The sequence below is a fragment of the Carcharodon carcharias genome, chromosome 21 (assembly GCF_017639515.1).
Source record: "Carcharodon carcharias isolate sCarCar2 chromosome 21, sCarCar2.pri, whole genome shotgun sequence".
Classification (NCBI taxonomy): Eukaryota; Metazoa; Chordata; class Chondrichthyes; order Lamniformes; family Lamnidae; genus Carcharodon; species Carcharodon carcharias.
This window is the reverse complement of record NC_054487.1, coordinates 22,884,287-22,901,560: the sequence shown is the minus strand read 5'-3', so window position 1 is coordinate 22,901,560 and position 17,274 is coordinate 22,884,287. Positions and strand designations below refer to the sequence as shown.

Genomic DNA, 17,274 nt, shown 5'->3' with positions numbered 1-17,274 from the left:
CACCCCCTCAACAGTCCCAGCAGCACTGACACCTCACCTTCATCAACCTCTCATCACTCTCAGCAGCACTGACACCTCGGCTTCATCACCCCCTCATGACTCCCAGCAGCACTGAGACCTCATCTTCATCACACCCAGCAGCATTGACATCTCACCTTCATCACTCCAAGCAGCACTGACATCTCACCTTCATCACTCCCAGCAGCACTGACAACTCACCCTCATCACTCCCAGCAGCACTGATATATCACCTTCATCACTCCCAGTAGCACTGACATCACACCAGCAGCACTGACATCTCACCTTCATCACTTCCAGCAGCACTGACATATCACCTTCATCACTCCCAGTAGCACTGACATCACACCAGCAGCACTGACATCTCACCTTCATCACTCCCAGCAGCACTGACATCTCACCTTCATCACTCCCAGCAGCACTGACATCTCATATTCATCACTCCCAGCAGCATTGACATCACACCTTCATCACTGCCAGCAGCACTGACATATCACCTTCATCACTCCCAGCAGCACTGACATCTCACCTTCATCACTCCCAGCAGCACTGACATCTCACCTTCATCACTCCCAGCAGCACTGACATTTCATCTTCATCACTCCCAGCAGCACTGACATTTCATCTTCATCACTCCCAGCAGCACTGACTCCTCACCTTCATCACTCCCAGCAGCATTGACATCACAACTTCATCACACCAGCAGCACTGACATCTCACCTTCATCACTCCCAGCAGCACTGACATCTCACCTTCATCACTCCCAGCAGCACTGACATCTCACCTTCATCACTTCCAGCAGCACTGACATCTCATCTTCATCACTCCCGGCAGCACTGACATCTCATCTTCATCACTCCAGCAGCACTGACATCTCATCTTCATCACTCCCAGCAGCACTGACATCTCATTTTCATCACTCCCAGCAGCACTGACATCTCACCTTCATCACTCCCAGCAGCACTGACATCTCATCTTCATCACTCCCAGCAGCACTGACATCTCATCTTCATCACTCCCAGCAGCACTGACATCTCACCTTCGTCACTCCCAGCAGCACTGACACCTTGGCTTAATCACCCCCTCATCACTCCCAGCAACACTGAGACCTTATCTTCATCACTCCCAGCAGCACTGACACCTCGGCTTAATCACCCCCTCAACAGTCCCAGCAGCACTGACACCTCACCTTCATCAACCTCTCATCACTCTCAGCAGCACTGACACCTCGGCTTCATCACCCCCTCATGACTCCCAGCAGCACTGAGACCTCATCTTCATCACATCCAGCAGCATTGACATCTCACCTTCATCACTCCCAGCAGCACTGACATCTCACCTTCATCACTCCCAGCTGCACTGACATATCACCTTCATCACTCCCAGTAGCACTGACATCACACCAGCAGCACTGACATCTCACCTTCATCACTCCCAGCAGCACTGACATCTCACCTTCATCACTCCCAGCAGCACTGACATATCACCTTCATCACTCCCAGTAGCACTGACATCACACCAGCAGCACTAACATCTCACCTTCATCACTCCCAGCAGCACTGACATCTCACCTTCATCACTCCCAGCAGCACTGACATCTCATATTCATCACTCCTAGCAGCATTGACATCACACTTTCATCACTCCCAGCAGCATTGACATCACACCTTCATCACTCCCAGCAGCACTGACATATCACCTTCATCACTCCCAGCAGCACTGACATCTCACCTTCATCACTCCCAGCAGCACTGACATCTCACCTTCATCACTCCCAGCAGCACTGACATCTCACCTTCATCACTCCCAGCAGCACTGACATCTCATATTCATCACTCCCAGCAGCATTGACATCACACCTTCATCACTCCCAGCAGCACTGACATATCACCTTCATCACTCCCAGCAGCACTGACATCTCACCTTCATCACTCCCAGCAGCACTGACATCTCACCTTCATCACTCCCAGCAGCACTGACATCTCACCTTCATCACTCCCAGCAGCACTGACATCTCATCTTCATCACTCCCAGCGGCACTAACATCTCACCTTCATCACTCCCAGCAGCACTGATATCTCACCTTCATCACTTCCAGCAGCACTGACATCTCATCTTCATCACTCCCGGCAGCACTGACATCTCACCTTCATCACACCCAGCAGCATTGACATATCACCTTCATCACTCCCAGCAGCACTGACCTCTCACCTTCATCACTCCCAGCAGCACTGACATCTCATCTTCATCACTCCAGCAGCACTGACATCTCATCTTCATCACTCCCAGCAGCACTGACATCTCATTTTCATCACTCCCAGCAGCACTGACATCTCACCTTCATCACTCCCAGCAGCACTGACATCTCATCTTCATCACTCCCAGCAGCACTGACATCTCACCTTCATCACTCCCAGCAGCACTGACATCTCACCTTCGTCACTCCCAGCAGCACTGACACCTTGGCTTAATCACCCCCTCATCACTCCCAGCAACACTGAGACCTCATCTTCATCACTCCCAGCAGCACTGACACCTCGGCTTAATCACCCCCTCAACAGTCCCAGCAGCACTGACACCTCACCTTCATCAACCTCTCATCACTCTCAGCAGCACTGACACCTCGACTTCATCACCCCCTCATGACTCCCAGCAGCACTGAGACCTCATCTTCATCACATCCAGCAGCATTGACATCTCACCTTCATCACTCCCAGCAGCACTGACATCTCACCTTCATCACTCCCAGCAGCACTGACATCTCACCCTCATCACTCCCAGCAGCACTGACATCACACCAGCAGCACTGACATCTCACCTTCATCACTCCCAGCAGCACTGACCTCACCTTCATCACTCCCAGCAGCACTGACATATCACCTTCATCACTCCCAGTAGCACTGACATCACACCAGCAGCACTGACATCTCACCTTCATCACTCCCAGCAGCACTGACATCTCACCTTCATCACTCCCAGCAGCACTGACATCTCATATTCATCACTCCTAGCAGCATTGACATCACACCTTCATCACTCCCAGCAGCACTGACATATCACCTTCATCACTCCCAGCAGCACTGACATCTCACCTTCATCACTCCCAGCAGCACTGACATCTCACCTTCATCACTCCCAGCAGCACTGACATCTCACCTTCATCACTCCCAGCAGCACTGACATCTCATATTCATCACTCCCAGCAGCACTGACATATCACCTTCATCACTCCCAGCAGCACTGACATCTCACCTTCATCACTCCCAGCAGCACTGACATCTCACCTTCATCACTCCCAGCAGCACTGACATCTCACCTTCATCACTCCCAGCAGCACTGACATCTCACCTTCATCACTTCCAGCAGCACTGACATCTCATCTTCATCACTCCCAGCAGCACTGACATCTCACCTTCATCACACCCAGCAGCATTGACATATCACCTTCATCACTCCCAGCAGCACTGACATCTCATCTTCATCACTCCAGCAGCACTGACATCTCATCTTCATCACTCCCAGCAGCACTGACATCTCATTTTCATCATTCCCAGCAGCACTGACATCTCACCTTCATCACTCCCAGCAGCACTGACATCTCATCTTCATCACTCCCAGCAGCACTGACATCTCACCTTCATCACTCCCAGCAGCACTGACATCTCACCTTCGTCACTCCAAGCAGCACTGACACCTCGGCTTAATCACCCCCTCATCACTCCCAGCAACACTGAGACCTCATCTTCATCACTCCCAGCAGCACTGACACCTCGGCTTAATCACCCCCTCAACAGTCCCAGCAGCACTGACACCTCACCTTCATCAACCTCTCATCACTCTCAGCAGCACTGCCACCTCGGCTTCATCACCCCCTCATGACTCCCAGCAGCACTGAGACCTCATCTTCATCACATCCAGCAGCATTGACATCTCACCTTCATCACTCCAAGCAGCACTAACATCTCACCCTCATCACTCCCAGCAGCACTGACATCTCACCCTCATCACTCCCAGCAGCACTGACATATCACCTTCATCACTCCCAGTAGCACTGACATCACACCAGCAGCACTGACATCTCACCTTCATCACTCCCAGCAGCACTGACATTTCACCTTCATCACTCCCAGCAGCACTGACATATCACCTTCATCACTCCCAGTAGCACTGACATCACACCAGCAGCACTGACATCTCACCTTCATCACTCCCAGCAGCACTGACATCTCACCTTCATCACTCCCAGCAGCACTGACATCTCATATTCATCACTCCCAGCAGCATTGACATCACACCTTCATCACTCCCAGCAGCACTGACATATCACCTTCATCACTCCCAGCAGCACTGACATATCACCTTCATCACTCCCAGCAGCACTGACATCTCATATTCATCACTCCCAGCAGCATTGACATCACACCTTCATCACTCCCAGCAGCACTGACATATCACCTTCATCACTCCCAGCAGCACTGACATCTCACCTTCATCATTCCCAGCAGCACTGACATCTCACCTTCATCACTCCCAGCAGCACTGACATCTCATCTTCATCACTCCCAGCAGCACTGACATCTCACCTTCATCACTCCCAGCAGCACTGACATCTCACCTTCATCACTCCCAGCAGCACTGACATCTCACCTTCATCGCTCCTAGCAGCACTGACATCTCAGCTTCATCACTTCCAGCAGCACTGATATCTCCCCGTCATCACTCCCAGCAGCACTGACATCACACCGCTATAATTCCCAGCAGCACTGACATCTCACCTTCATCACTCCCAGCAGCACAGAGATCGCACCGCCACAAATCCCAGCAGCAATCACTTCTCACTGCCATCACTCCCAGCAGAAATCACATCTCACCGCCATCACTCCCAGCAGAAATCACATCTCACCGCGATCACTCCCAGCAGCAGAGATCTCCCCATCATTACTCCCAGCAGCACTGACATCTCACCTTCATCATTCCCAGCAGCACTGTCTTTACACTGCCATCACTCCCAGCAGCACTGACATCACATCTTTATCACTCCCAGCAGCACTGACATCACACTGCCATTACTCCCAGCAGCACTGACATCACATCGGCATCACTCCCAGCACCAATCACATCTCACCTTTGTCTCTCCCAGCAGCACTGACATCTCACCACCATTACTCCCAGCAGCAATCACTTTTCACCTTCGTCTCTCCCAGCAGCAGTGACCTCTCACCTTCGTCTCTCCCAGCAGCACTGACATCTCACCTCCACCACAAATTCCATTCCTTAGTTATCTTTTACCATTGTCTGAGGCTGAACCAGACTCTTCACAATCTCTCAGTGTATCTATATGATCCCAATCAGAGTTTCCAACTGCACGTCCTCTCCACCGCCAAGACTATCGGCTTCCAGTATCTTATTATCACCCACTTCTGCTACTGAAATTCTCATCCATGCGCTTCCTTCTACCCTTATTCCTGACCAATCTAATGCCCTCCTTGCCAGCCTCCCATCTTCAACCCTCTATAAACACCAGTTCATCCCAAACTCTGCTGCCTATAGCCTAACTTGCACCATCCCGTTTACCCATTACCCCTGTGCTCTCATGGCTCCCAGTTCATGAATAACCTTCAAACTTTCATCCTCGTAATGAAACCCTCCATAGCCTCACCCGCCTCCCTATCTCTGTAACCTCCTCCAGCCTCTTATAGCCCTCCAAGGTCTCTGTGCTGCTCCTCTTATCGATCCTGATTTTCACAATCCACCTTTTTTGCTTTGTTTGGTAGGCCCTTAACTCTGGAATTCCCTCCCTAAATATCTCTGCCTCTTACCTCTCCCTCTCTCCCATTAAGATCCTATTAAAACTGACCACCTTGAACAAGCTTCTAGTCATCCCTCCTAATTTCTCTCTCTTTGCCTTGCTGTCAATGTTCCTCTGACATCCCTGTGAAGCAGCCTGGGACATTTTCCTATGTTAAAGGTACAACAGGTTGTTGCTGTAATTGCCCCTTCATCTTCTAGTGCTAATCTTCTTTAGCTTCAGTTACTGATTCACCAACTGGTGGAAAATCATAGCGAGATCTGTCAATCCACCTTCCACGATTTTAATACTCTTCGTGCCAGGTCCCTAGTACTGCATTACTTAATATTCCAACTGTGGTTCAATGTCCAGTCCATAATATTCAACACCCCTATAGAAATCTCAGAATCCCATTTGTCTTCTTAATGGGAATTTCTGCCCTCTCTTCTCCCACCTACACTCCTAAAATCTCTCAGCCACCCCAGTCTGTACACGCACTTATCCTGTGGTGTGATTGCATTTTACTATTTGCTTTTCCCAAATGCATGACTTCATGTTTCTCTCTTGGTCTACCCCTCTAATCTGCCTACATCCTCCTGTAATCTATCGCATTCTTACTTACAGTTTTCCAATACTGCTGCTTTTCCGTCTGTGTTTAATATTTGACGTTAAATGCAAAGGAGAGAAGTTCCAATACGATCTCCCACATCCCATCACTCCTAAAATATCCAGTTATCCCTATTCTTTTCCTTTGTGTTCCATATCCATTGCTCTTTCCTACATGCTACCGTGTTCCCTAAATTCCATGTGCACTGTTTGTTGTAACAGGTCTTACCTGGCACAATATCAAGTGCTTTATGAATATCCCCCCCTCAACACACTGCAGGAAACATTCCCTATTCCAAACCCTTTCCATAGTCCAAATTCCCTCCCCTTTCTAGAAACTTGACCCATTCCATCCCTTCCCCTTCCAACGAACCCCATTTCATTCCAGGATCCTTCCCCATTCCAAACCCCTTCCATGTTTCAGAATTCCTTCAATAAATATATAAATATGTAGATAAATTATGATTGATATAAACATATAACTGCACTCATTCAAGGTTATTTCAACCTGAAACAATGAGCAGAATCTTCCAGTCACGCCAGCAGCAGGAATCATACCAGGCTTAATTTGGCGGGAGGCAAGAAACCGATTTCCCAATGTGGGATAAATTGTTGGAACTCTGAACTTAGGACTTTCAAGGCGGGTCAAAGGTGGGTCAAGCTTCCCAACAAACAATGTCGGGAGTCCCATTAGCATGTGTTAGCATGTCATGCATGCTCATTAAAAGGCCACCTCACTGAAATTAAGCTCCCAGCCAATGAGAATTTAGAACATTCAGTTTCCCAACTGTTTATAAGGGGCGTGCGCCTGGTGAGCTTCACCTCTTCCATGACTCTGAGGTCAGTAGATGTTGCTTTCACCTTCTTGAGGACCTCACATAACTTCACTCATATTGAGTGCTGGTAGGAAACAGTGTCCCAAAGGTGGACACAGGAGGCAGGGTCAGCGGAGAATTGGGCTGGAGCGTGGGGGTGTTAGAAGTGCCTGGCGAAGTGACGGTGGGGAGGGGGTAAGAATATCTGGGGAAGGGGGTCAGAAAGAATGTCTTATAGAGCGGGGTTAATGGTATCAAAGGTGGGGTCCTTTGGTGGGGAGGAGGGGGGGGTGGTGGAGCGGGGGCGAGTGTGAACTCAGGGTACTGGTAATAGGAGAGAACAGTCACAGTCAGAGTGGAGAATGGGATGCAATAGGGTGGCAGGTCCAGGTTGAGAGCCTGGTAGGTGAAGGTCTCATTGGTGGGGGTCACAGAGGGAGATAGGACAGGTGGCTCAGATAATGGGAGGGAGCAGGGTCAGGGTGGGTATAGGCATGGTAACAGGTGTCAGCTCTGAGGGGAGGAAAGGCACTTGGAGGTGGATCGCGATAGGGTCCAGGGTAACGCGGGAGGTTCAAGAGGGGAGAGAAATGGTGATACTGAGCGGGTTAAGGGTGATTGCGAGAGTTGGTGGGTGACAGGGGGGAGGGGAGAAGTTATTGGAACAATAAAAAAATCATTGCAAGAAATAAGTTCTAGAGGAATGAAAGCTGGATGGTGACCAGATTATAGGAGGAAAAGAGTGTTTGATCTTTTGAGGAGAAAATTGGTATAATGTTCCAGGGTAGGGCATTTATGTAATATTCATAGGACCAAACTTATCTTTAGCTGCTGTAATTATTTGAAACTTTACACAAGTTTCTGATGCACATTTAATACTGCAGATAGTATGATAGCTCCCCTAGCCATTTTATATACAACAACCAGGGGGGAACATGGATTTAACTTGTCAATCTTTCATCTCCATTTTCCATCATCAAGCTATTGTAACCATAAATGTTCCTAATGGTACAGTTAATCATCTACTCAGTTTTGGTACTCTGCCTCTGACTGGTTCTTTCCGACAGGAATTGGACCAGGAAAAAATGGTGCTTTAATGTTTCTTCATAATGTACCATTTCTCAAATCTGACCTTGGCCACGCAGTTAGTCAGTCAGTGAGATCCCTCGAGGTGGGAAGAGGGTCTTTTCGGGTGGGTGGAGTTCAAGGTCAGCAAACATGATCGACTAAAGGGAAACCCCAATAATCACGAGGCAACTGGATGTCAACACTGTTCAGTTGTGTTCTCCTCTCTCTGGTGAAGCCCACATGGCAGCAGGTGTGTTCCCGACTCATGGGTCTCATAACATCGAGATCCCAGCAAGATGTGGAGCTGCTGTTCATTCTGTGCGATTTGTCATCTGCTGCAGTCAGAGGCAGTGAGGGAGGGAGGGAGGTGGATGCATCCAAGGGACACGGCTGGTGGACAGCAGCAAACTCCTGAATCCAAACCTCCATCATCCCAGGTGAATGCTCATGGCTGACAAGGGCTCATGTGATTCATCTTTCTATCCTGCCAAGGCAATGGTCTCTTTACAGAGTTTCGAGGGTAGTGGAGGCAAGCGGAATAATGTCAGAGGGAGGGTTTTTGAACACGGCTGTCATCACCCCAGTTAAAAAGCAATGTTTCCGTGCACAGTCATGTATGAACAGGAGAAGCACCCATTTCTGGTCTTCCACGATGCCTATTTCCATTATTTTTAAATATATTTCCATCCATTGTTTTATCTCTACCTTTTAGCTTATTTCGATTCCTTCACCCCACCCCTCCCTCACCAGGTTTACCTTGCTTGTCCTGATTTCTACCCTTAATTAGCACATTCCTTAGATAATATCACCACCTTCAACACCTCTTTGTCCTTTTGTCTATGACATCTTTTGGTTATCTCCACCTATCACTGGCCCTCTATTCAGCTCTACCTGCCCCACCCCCACTTAAACCAGCTTATATTTCACCTCTCTTCTGTTTTTACTTAGTTCTGTTGAAGAGTAATTCGGACTCGAAACGTTAACTGTGTTCCTCTCCGCAGATGCTGCCAGACCTGCTGAGTTTTTCCAGGTATTTTTATTTTTATTATCCTTTCTAAAGTGTTTTGCACAGATTTTAACAGAGTCCTAACAATGTTTTGTAAAGGTTTAGCATAGCTTTCTTTCATTTATATTTTATGCCTCAGTTCATAATGGAAAGGATTCCTTTTTAACTACTCTCGCAGCTTGTTCTGCCAGTCTTAAAGATTATTTTATGTACATGCTCGGGGGCTCCATTTCCTAAACATCATTACTAGTTATATCATCTGACCTTGCTCAGAAAAGGAGTCTCTCATTGACCACTTTATCAAAAGCCCTCTGGAATTGAAAAAACAATAAAGGTTCCCATCACTCAATCCCACTATTAATCTATCAGTTCTTTGACACACAATCTCGGATTCATTCAGTTGGATATAACATTATGAAGGTTTGTTACATCCCATCCATTCATCCACTGAGTTTCTGATTGGATTGTTCATTCCAATAGTTTTCCAATTATTGAGGCTAATCCAATGGATTGTAGATAGAAACTTAAAATAAATTGAATACAGACTGGGGCGCACAGCCCACCAGGCCAGACCATCACCACTGTACCCACCTCTGCTCCACACAACACACACAGACACTTCCCTCCCCATCCTTGCATCCCCATCTCCCCACCCATCCACCAAAACCTTACTTGTCTCTTCACTCCATGCGATGGTCCAGGGACATTGCTATCAGACTTAGCCAAGAACTGATTGGCGATGGATTTGACACTGCCCTTCTGGTAGGGGTCCCGTTCTTCCTGGAATGCAACACAATGTTGAGAGGGGTCAGGCTGTCTCCATAAAACACACAGCACACCAGCACCACACAGATTGTGTATAAGCATTGGTGCAATCTCTGTTTCACTATCATCATCTCATACTTACAATTCTATCCAGTTCACCAACTCCTCCATCACAGAAAGAGAACATTATCAAGAGTGAAAGAGGAGCTAGATAGGATACTGGACAGGCTAAACATTGATAAAGACAAGCTGTTAGATAAGCTGACTGGACTTAAAAATCTCCAGGACCAGGTCAGATGGATCAGAAAATGCTGAAGGGTTTAAGGGAGGAAATTGCAGAGGCACTGGCCACAACTTTTGTGTCTTCCTTAGACTCAGACGGAGCCAGAGGGCTGGAGACTTGCAAATGTTACACCATTGTTCAAAAAAGGGTGTAAACATAATCGCAGCAATTACAGGCTAGTCAGTTTAACTGTGGTGGTAGGGAGGTTTCTCGAACTAATAATCCAGGACAAAATTATCACTTGGACAGGTATGGATTAATTAAGGACAGCCTTTATTAAGGACAAACTGTAATTAATTCACATGATTGAGTTTTTGATGAGGTGACATGAGGTCAATAAGGGTAATATGGTTGATATGGCGTATGTGGACTTCCAAAAGGCTTTTGGTAAAGTGCCACATAACAGGCTTGTCAGTAAAGTTCAAACCCATGGAAGAAAATGGAAAGTGGATTCGAAGTTTCCTGAGTGACAGGAGACAGAAGGTTTTGCTACTCAGACTGGAGCTGGTGTTCTCTAGCTCTGAAGTCTCTGTATTCAGCCTGGCTCTCATTTTTGTTTGTCATATGCACCTATTTTCTGGGTGATCTTAATCTCTATTTGTTTAGTCATTCAGGGAGCTCTGGCTCTGTTTGCCCTCCCCACTATCCCACTCTTGGGGCTGGACCTCGACAGTACATAAACGATCTCCTCTTTAAAGGCTTGATTACAGTTTTCAGGGCCATTAGAAACACTGTACACAGTGTCAATAAAACAGGACTCCACAAGGTGTGTGTGACTCCAGACAGAGGGTTACTGTGGATGATGGGTCCTGTTCATGTGGGACTAATTCACTTTATTGACTGGTCTCCTGGTGAGACACATTAGTCCTAAATTGTCCTAAAATATAAAACACAAAAGGTGATGCAGTGAATAAAGAGGAGCATTAATTCTATACATAGTGCAACCAGCAAAATGCTTCTCAAAACATATGGAATTATTCAGTACACAGTGTCAGTATGGGCAGGGTTAGTCACATGTCGGCCAGGGTAAGGACAGCAGATTTCCTTCTGTAAAAGACATCAGTGAACCAGTTTCACAGTGGACCAGTTTCACAGCAATCCAGTAGTTGTATGATCATTATTAATAACAGTAGCATTATATTCCAAACATGCAAGTCAATTGAATTTACATTCCACCCACAGCCCCCTGCCCCTGCCCACCGCCCCCCCACCCCGCCCCCCCAAACCCCCCTCCAACTACTAACAAGGTGGGCTTTAAACTCAGAGCATTAGTCTGGGCCTCTGGATTGCTAGTCCAGTAACCAATAAGCTACCATCCTCATCTCAACAAATGAGAATCTAACCATCGCCCTTTGATGTTCAATGGCATTGCCATCGTTGAATCCCCCGCTATCAACATCCTGGGGGTTACCATTGACCAGAAACTGAACTGGACTCGCCATATAAATACTGTGGCTACAAGAGCAGGTCAGAGGCTGGGAATCCTGTGGCGAGTAACTCACTTCCGGACTCTTCAAAGTTTACCCACGGAATCATACCTCACAGCCAATGTCCCAAACACAACCATCATCATTCCTGGGTATGTCCTGACCCACCAGCAGAACAGACCCAGCAGAGGTGGCGGCACAGAGGTATACAGTAGGGAGGGAGTTGACTTGGGAATCCTCAACATCAACTCCGGACCCCATGAAATCTCATGGCATCAGGTCAAATATGGGCAAGGAAACCTCCTGCTGATTACCACATACCGCCCTGCCTCAGCTGATGAATCAGTGCTCCTCCATGCTGAACACCACTTGGAGGAAGCACTGAGGGCAGCAACAGTGCAGAATGTACTCTCGCTGGGGGACTTCAGTAGCACCAGTAGAGATCGAGCTGGCTGTGTCCTAAATAACAAAGCTGCTAGACTGGGTCTGCTGCAGGTGGTGAGGGAACCAACAAAAGGGAAGGATTTACTTGGCCTCATCTTCACCAATCTACCTGTTGCAGATGTATCTGTCCATGGCAATATTGGTAGGAGTGACCAACCAGAAAGTCTTGGTGGAGACAAAGTCCCGTCTTCACAATGAGGATACCCTCAATCATGTTGTGCGGCACAACCACCGTGCTAAATGAGATAGATTTCTAGCAACTCAAGACTGGGCATCCATGAGGTGCTGTGGGCCATCAGCAGCAGAATTGTACTCAGCCACAATCTGTAACCTTATGGCCTGACATATCCCCCACTCTACCATTATCAGGAAGCAAGGGGATCAACCCTGGTTCAATGAAGAGTGCAGGAGAGCATGCCAGGAGCAGCACCAGGCATACCTAAAAATGAGGTGACAATCTGGTGAAGCTACTACATAGGACTACCTGCATGCCAAACAGTATAAGCAGCAGGTGATAGACAGAACTAAGACATTCCACCTGCAACGGATCAGATCCAAGCTCTGCAATCCTGCCACATCCAGTCATGAATTGTAGTGGTGTTAGAGTGTGATCGAATACTCCCAATTGCCTGCATGAGTGGAGCTCCAATAACACTCAAGAAGCTTGACACCATCCAGGACAAAGCAGCCCGTTTGATTGGCACCACATCCACAAACATTCACTCCCTCCACCACCGACGCACAGTAGCAGCAGTGTGTACCATCTACAAGATTCACTGTAGCAACTTACCAAGGCTCCTTCCAAACCCACGACTGCTCCCAACTAGAAGGACAAAGGCAGCAGGCACATGGGAACACCACCACCTGGAAGTTCCCCTCCAAACTACTCACCATACTGACTTGGAAATATATCACTGTTCCTTCACTGTCGCTGGATCAAAATCCTGGAACTCCCTCCCTAACAGCACTGTGGGTGTACCATGGACTGCAGCAGTTCAAGAAGGAAGCTCACCACCACCTTCTCAAGGGCAATTAGGGATGGGCAATAAATGCTGGTCTAGCTGATGATGCTCACATTCCGTGAACGAATAAAAAACAACAGTACGCAGGGACAGAAGGCAGATGGGGAGTTTAACAGCAAATGGAGTCAAAATGGGCAGAAGGCACTCTTTACAGAGGATCACTAGGGATACAGTCAAACTGTACACAGGGTCACTCGGTACAAAGGTCATTCTGTACAAAGTATCACTGACAGCAGTGGTTACTCTGCACAGAAGATCAGAGAAAAGATATGAACGACTGATTTATGTAACGTATTTCATGACCACAAGACTACGCAAAGCACTTCCAAACCAGTGAGGTGGAGTCACTTTTATATCGTGGGAAAAGGCTGCAGCCAAATAGTGCATGGAATCTCACTCAAACAGACATCTTGTCATTTTTTTATTGTGATGTTGAGTATGAATGTGAATGTTTGGACAAGACACCAGAGTGAGGTCTCCTGCTCTTCTTCAAGATCGTGCTATTAGGTCCTTCCCATGCACCTGAGGGAGCAAATGTGGCCTCAATTAACCATGTCACTGAAAGACAGCACCTCTGACAGTGCAGCATTCCCTCAGTGCTGCAATGGGGAGTAAGCATGGATTTCTGTGGTCAAGTTCGGGAGTGGAATATGAACACACAACTTTCTGACATGGTGGAATACACAATGCAAATGAACTCGCTCAGTACGTGGTATATATCGGCACAAGGGGCAACAATCTCAAGGTCAGGATAATAGGGCAGTAATAGTTGGGGATTTTAGCTACCCAAATATTAACTGGGATAGTTTTAGTGTGCAAGGCAGAGAGGGAGCAAAATTCTTAAGTTGCATCCAGAAGAAAATTTTTAGCCAGAATGTAGAAAGCCCAACAAGGGTGGTGGCAGGTCTGGACCTAATATTCGGAAATGAGCCCGGGCAGGTGGAAGGCGCATCAGAAGGGGAGAATTTTGGAGATAGTGACCATAATACAGTTAGATTTAGGATAGTTATGGAAAAAGATAAAAGTTCTAAACTGGGGAAAGGCTAATTTTACTAAGATGAGATATGATTTGGCTCAAGTGGACTGGGTGCAGCTCCAAGCAGATAAAACTGTGTCAGAGCAGTGGGAGGTATTCAAGGAGGAAATAGCAAGAGTACAGGGCAAATATGTTTCCGTAAAGACCAAGGTGGGGGGAACCAAGTCCAGAGAACCCTTGATGTCAAGGGACATAAAGGTTAGGATTAAGATAAAAAGAGAAGCTTATGGCAGATACCGAGGGCTCGATACAGCAGAGTCCTTAGAGGAATATAAAAAGTGCAGGAGGGAACCTTAAAAAGGAAATTAGGAAAGCTAAAAGTGTGCATGAGAAAGCATTGGTGGATAGAATAAAGGAAGATCCAAAGGGGTTTTTAAAATATATAAAGATCAAGAGGATAACTAGGGAAAGAGTAAGGCCAATTAGGGGCCATAGCAGTAATCTGCGTGTGGACCCGGAAGACGTGGGTACAATCCTCAATGAATACTTTGTATTGGTCTTCACACTGGAAAAGGATGACGATGGTATGGACATCAGGGGGGAGGACTGTGAAATATTAGAGGAAATTCACATAAAGAGAGAGGAGATACTATAAGACCATAAGACCAAAAGACATAGGAGCAGAAATTAGGCCTTTTGGCCCATCCAATCTGCTCCGTCATTCAATCATGGCTGATAAGTTTCTCAACCCCATTCTCCCGCATTCTCCCCGTAACCTTCGATCTCCTTACCAATCAAGAACCTATCTATCTCGGTCTTAAATACACTCAATGACCTGACTTCCACAGCCTTCTGTGGCAATGAATTCCATAGATTCACTACTCTCTGGCTAAAAGGTCTTCCCTTTACTCTGAGGCTGTGCCCTCGGGTCCTAGTCTCTCCTACTAATGGAAACATCTTCCCCACGTCCACCCTATCCAGGCCTTTCAGTATTCTGTAAGTTTCAATCAGATCCCCCCTCATCCTTCTAAACTCCAGCGAGTATAGACCCAGAGTCCTCAAACTTTCCACATATGTTAAGCCTTTCATTGCTGGGATCATTCTTGTGAACCTCCTCTGGACCCTCTCCAGGGCCAGCACATCCTTCATGAGATACGGGACCTAAAATTGCTCACAATATTCTAAATGTGGTCTGACCAGAGCCTTATAAAGCCTCATCAGCACATCCCTGCTTTTATATTCTAGTCCTTTCGAAATAAATGCCAACATTGCATTTGCCTTCATAACTACCGACTCAACCTGCAAGTTAACCTTAAGAGAATCCTGGACTAGGACTCCCAAGTCCCTTAGCACTCCAGATTTCTGAATTCTCTTCCCATTTGGAAAATAGTCTATGCCTCTATTCTTCCTACCAAAGTGCATGACCTCACACTTCCCCACACTTCCATGTGCCACTTCTTTGCCCATTCTCCTAACCTGTCCAAATCCTTCTGCAGCCCCCCGCCTCCTCAATACTACCTGTCCCTCCTCCTATTTTTGTATCATCTGCAAACTTAGCCAGGATGCCCTCAGTTCCTTCATCTAGATTATTAATGTATAAAGTGAAAAGTTGTGGTCCCAACACTGACCCCTGCGGAACTCCACTAGTCACCAGCCGCCATCCTGAGAAGGACCCCCTTATTCCCACTCTCTGCCTCCTGCCAGACAGCCAATCTTCTATCCATGCTAGTACCTTGCCTCTAACACCATGGCCTCTTATCTTACTGAGCAGCCTCCTGTGCGGCACCTTGTCAAAGGCCTTTTGGAAGTCCAAGTAGATAACATATTAGCGGCCTTAAAAGTGAAAATATCCGTAGACCTGGATTAGATATATCCCGGGCTGATGAGGAAGGCAAGGGAAGAGATATCAGCAGCCCTGGCAGTAAGTTTCAAATCCTCTCTGGTCACAGGTGAGGTGCCAGATGACTGGAAGACTGCTAACATTATCCCATTATTAAAAAAGGAAGGGATAGACCAGGAAATTATAGGCCTATCAGTCTAAAATCAGCGATGGGGAAGTTACTAGAAAGAATTCTGAGGGACCGAATATATCCACAGTTGGAGAGACACAGGTTAATCAGGGATAGTCAGCATGGATTTGTTAAGGGAAAGTCGTGTTTGAATTTTTTTATGAGGTAACCAGGAGTGTTGATGAGGATAATGCATTTGATGTGGTCTACATGGACTTTAGCAAGGCTTTTGATATGGTCCCTTATGGCAGACTGGTCAAGAAAGTAAGAGCCAATGGGATCCAAGGCAAAGTGGCATGTTGGATCCAAAATTGGCTGAGAGGCAGGAAGCAGAGGGTGATGGTACATGGATGTTTCTGTGACTGGAAGTCTGTTTCCAGTGGGGTTCCAAAGGGTTCGGTTTTGGGGTCCTTGCTACTTGTGGTGTACATAACTGATTTGGACTTACATGTAGGGGGTATGATCAAGAAATCCATGGATGACACAAAAATTGGTAGGGTGGTAAATAGTGAAGAGGATAGCCTTAAACTGCAGGAGGATATCAATGGACTGGTCTGGTGGGCAGAGCAGTGGCAAATGGAATTCAACCTGGAAAAGTGTGAGGTAATGCACTTGGGGAGGGCTAACAAAGCAAGGGATTACACTATGAATGGTAGGACCCTGGAAAGTACTGAAGATCAGAGGGACCTTGATGTGCGTATCCACAGATCCTTGAGGGTAGAAGGGCAGGTAGATAGTGTGGTTAAGAAGGCATATGGGATATTTACCTTTATTAGCCAAGGCACAGAGTACAACAGCAGGGAGGTTATGCTGGAGCTGTATAAAATGCTGGTTAGGTCACAACTGGAGTACTGCGTGCAGTTCTGGAATCCACATTAGAGGAAAGATGTGATTGCACTGGAGAGGGTGCAGAGGAGATTTACCAGGATGCTGCCTGGGCTGGAGGGTCTGAGCTATGAGGAAAGATTGGATAGGCTGGGGTTGTTTTCCTTGGAGCAGCGAAGGTTGAGAGGGAACCTAATAGAGGTGGATAAGATTATGAGGGGT

The 17,274-nt window shown here is 47.2% G+C and overlaps 1 protein-coding gene across 6 annotated transcripts in view; it reads right to left on the bottom strand.

Moving 5' to 3' along the window:
* LOC121293109 (F-actin-monooxygenase MICAL2-like) overlaps positions 1 to 17,274 on the bottom strand; it is a 590,417-nt gene that overhangs the window by 329,100 nt on the left and 244,043 nt on the right. For all 6 annotated transcript variants that reach the window (XM_041215769.1, XM_041215771.1, XM_041215772.1 and 3 more), the window contains one exon: positions 9,974 to 10,081. In XM_041215769.1, coding sequence (XP_041071703.1) covers positions 9,974 to 10,081 — 108 coding nt within the window. The remainder of the gene's footprint in view (positions 1 to 9,973; positions 10,082 to 17,274) is intronic.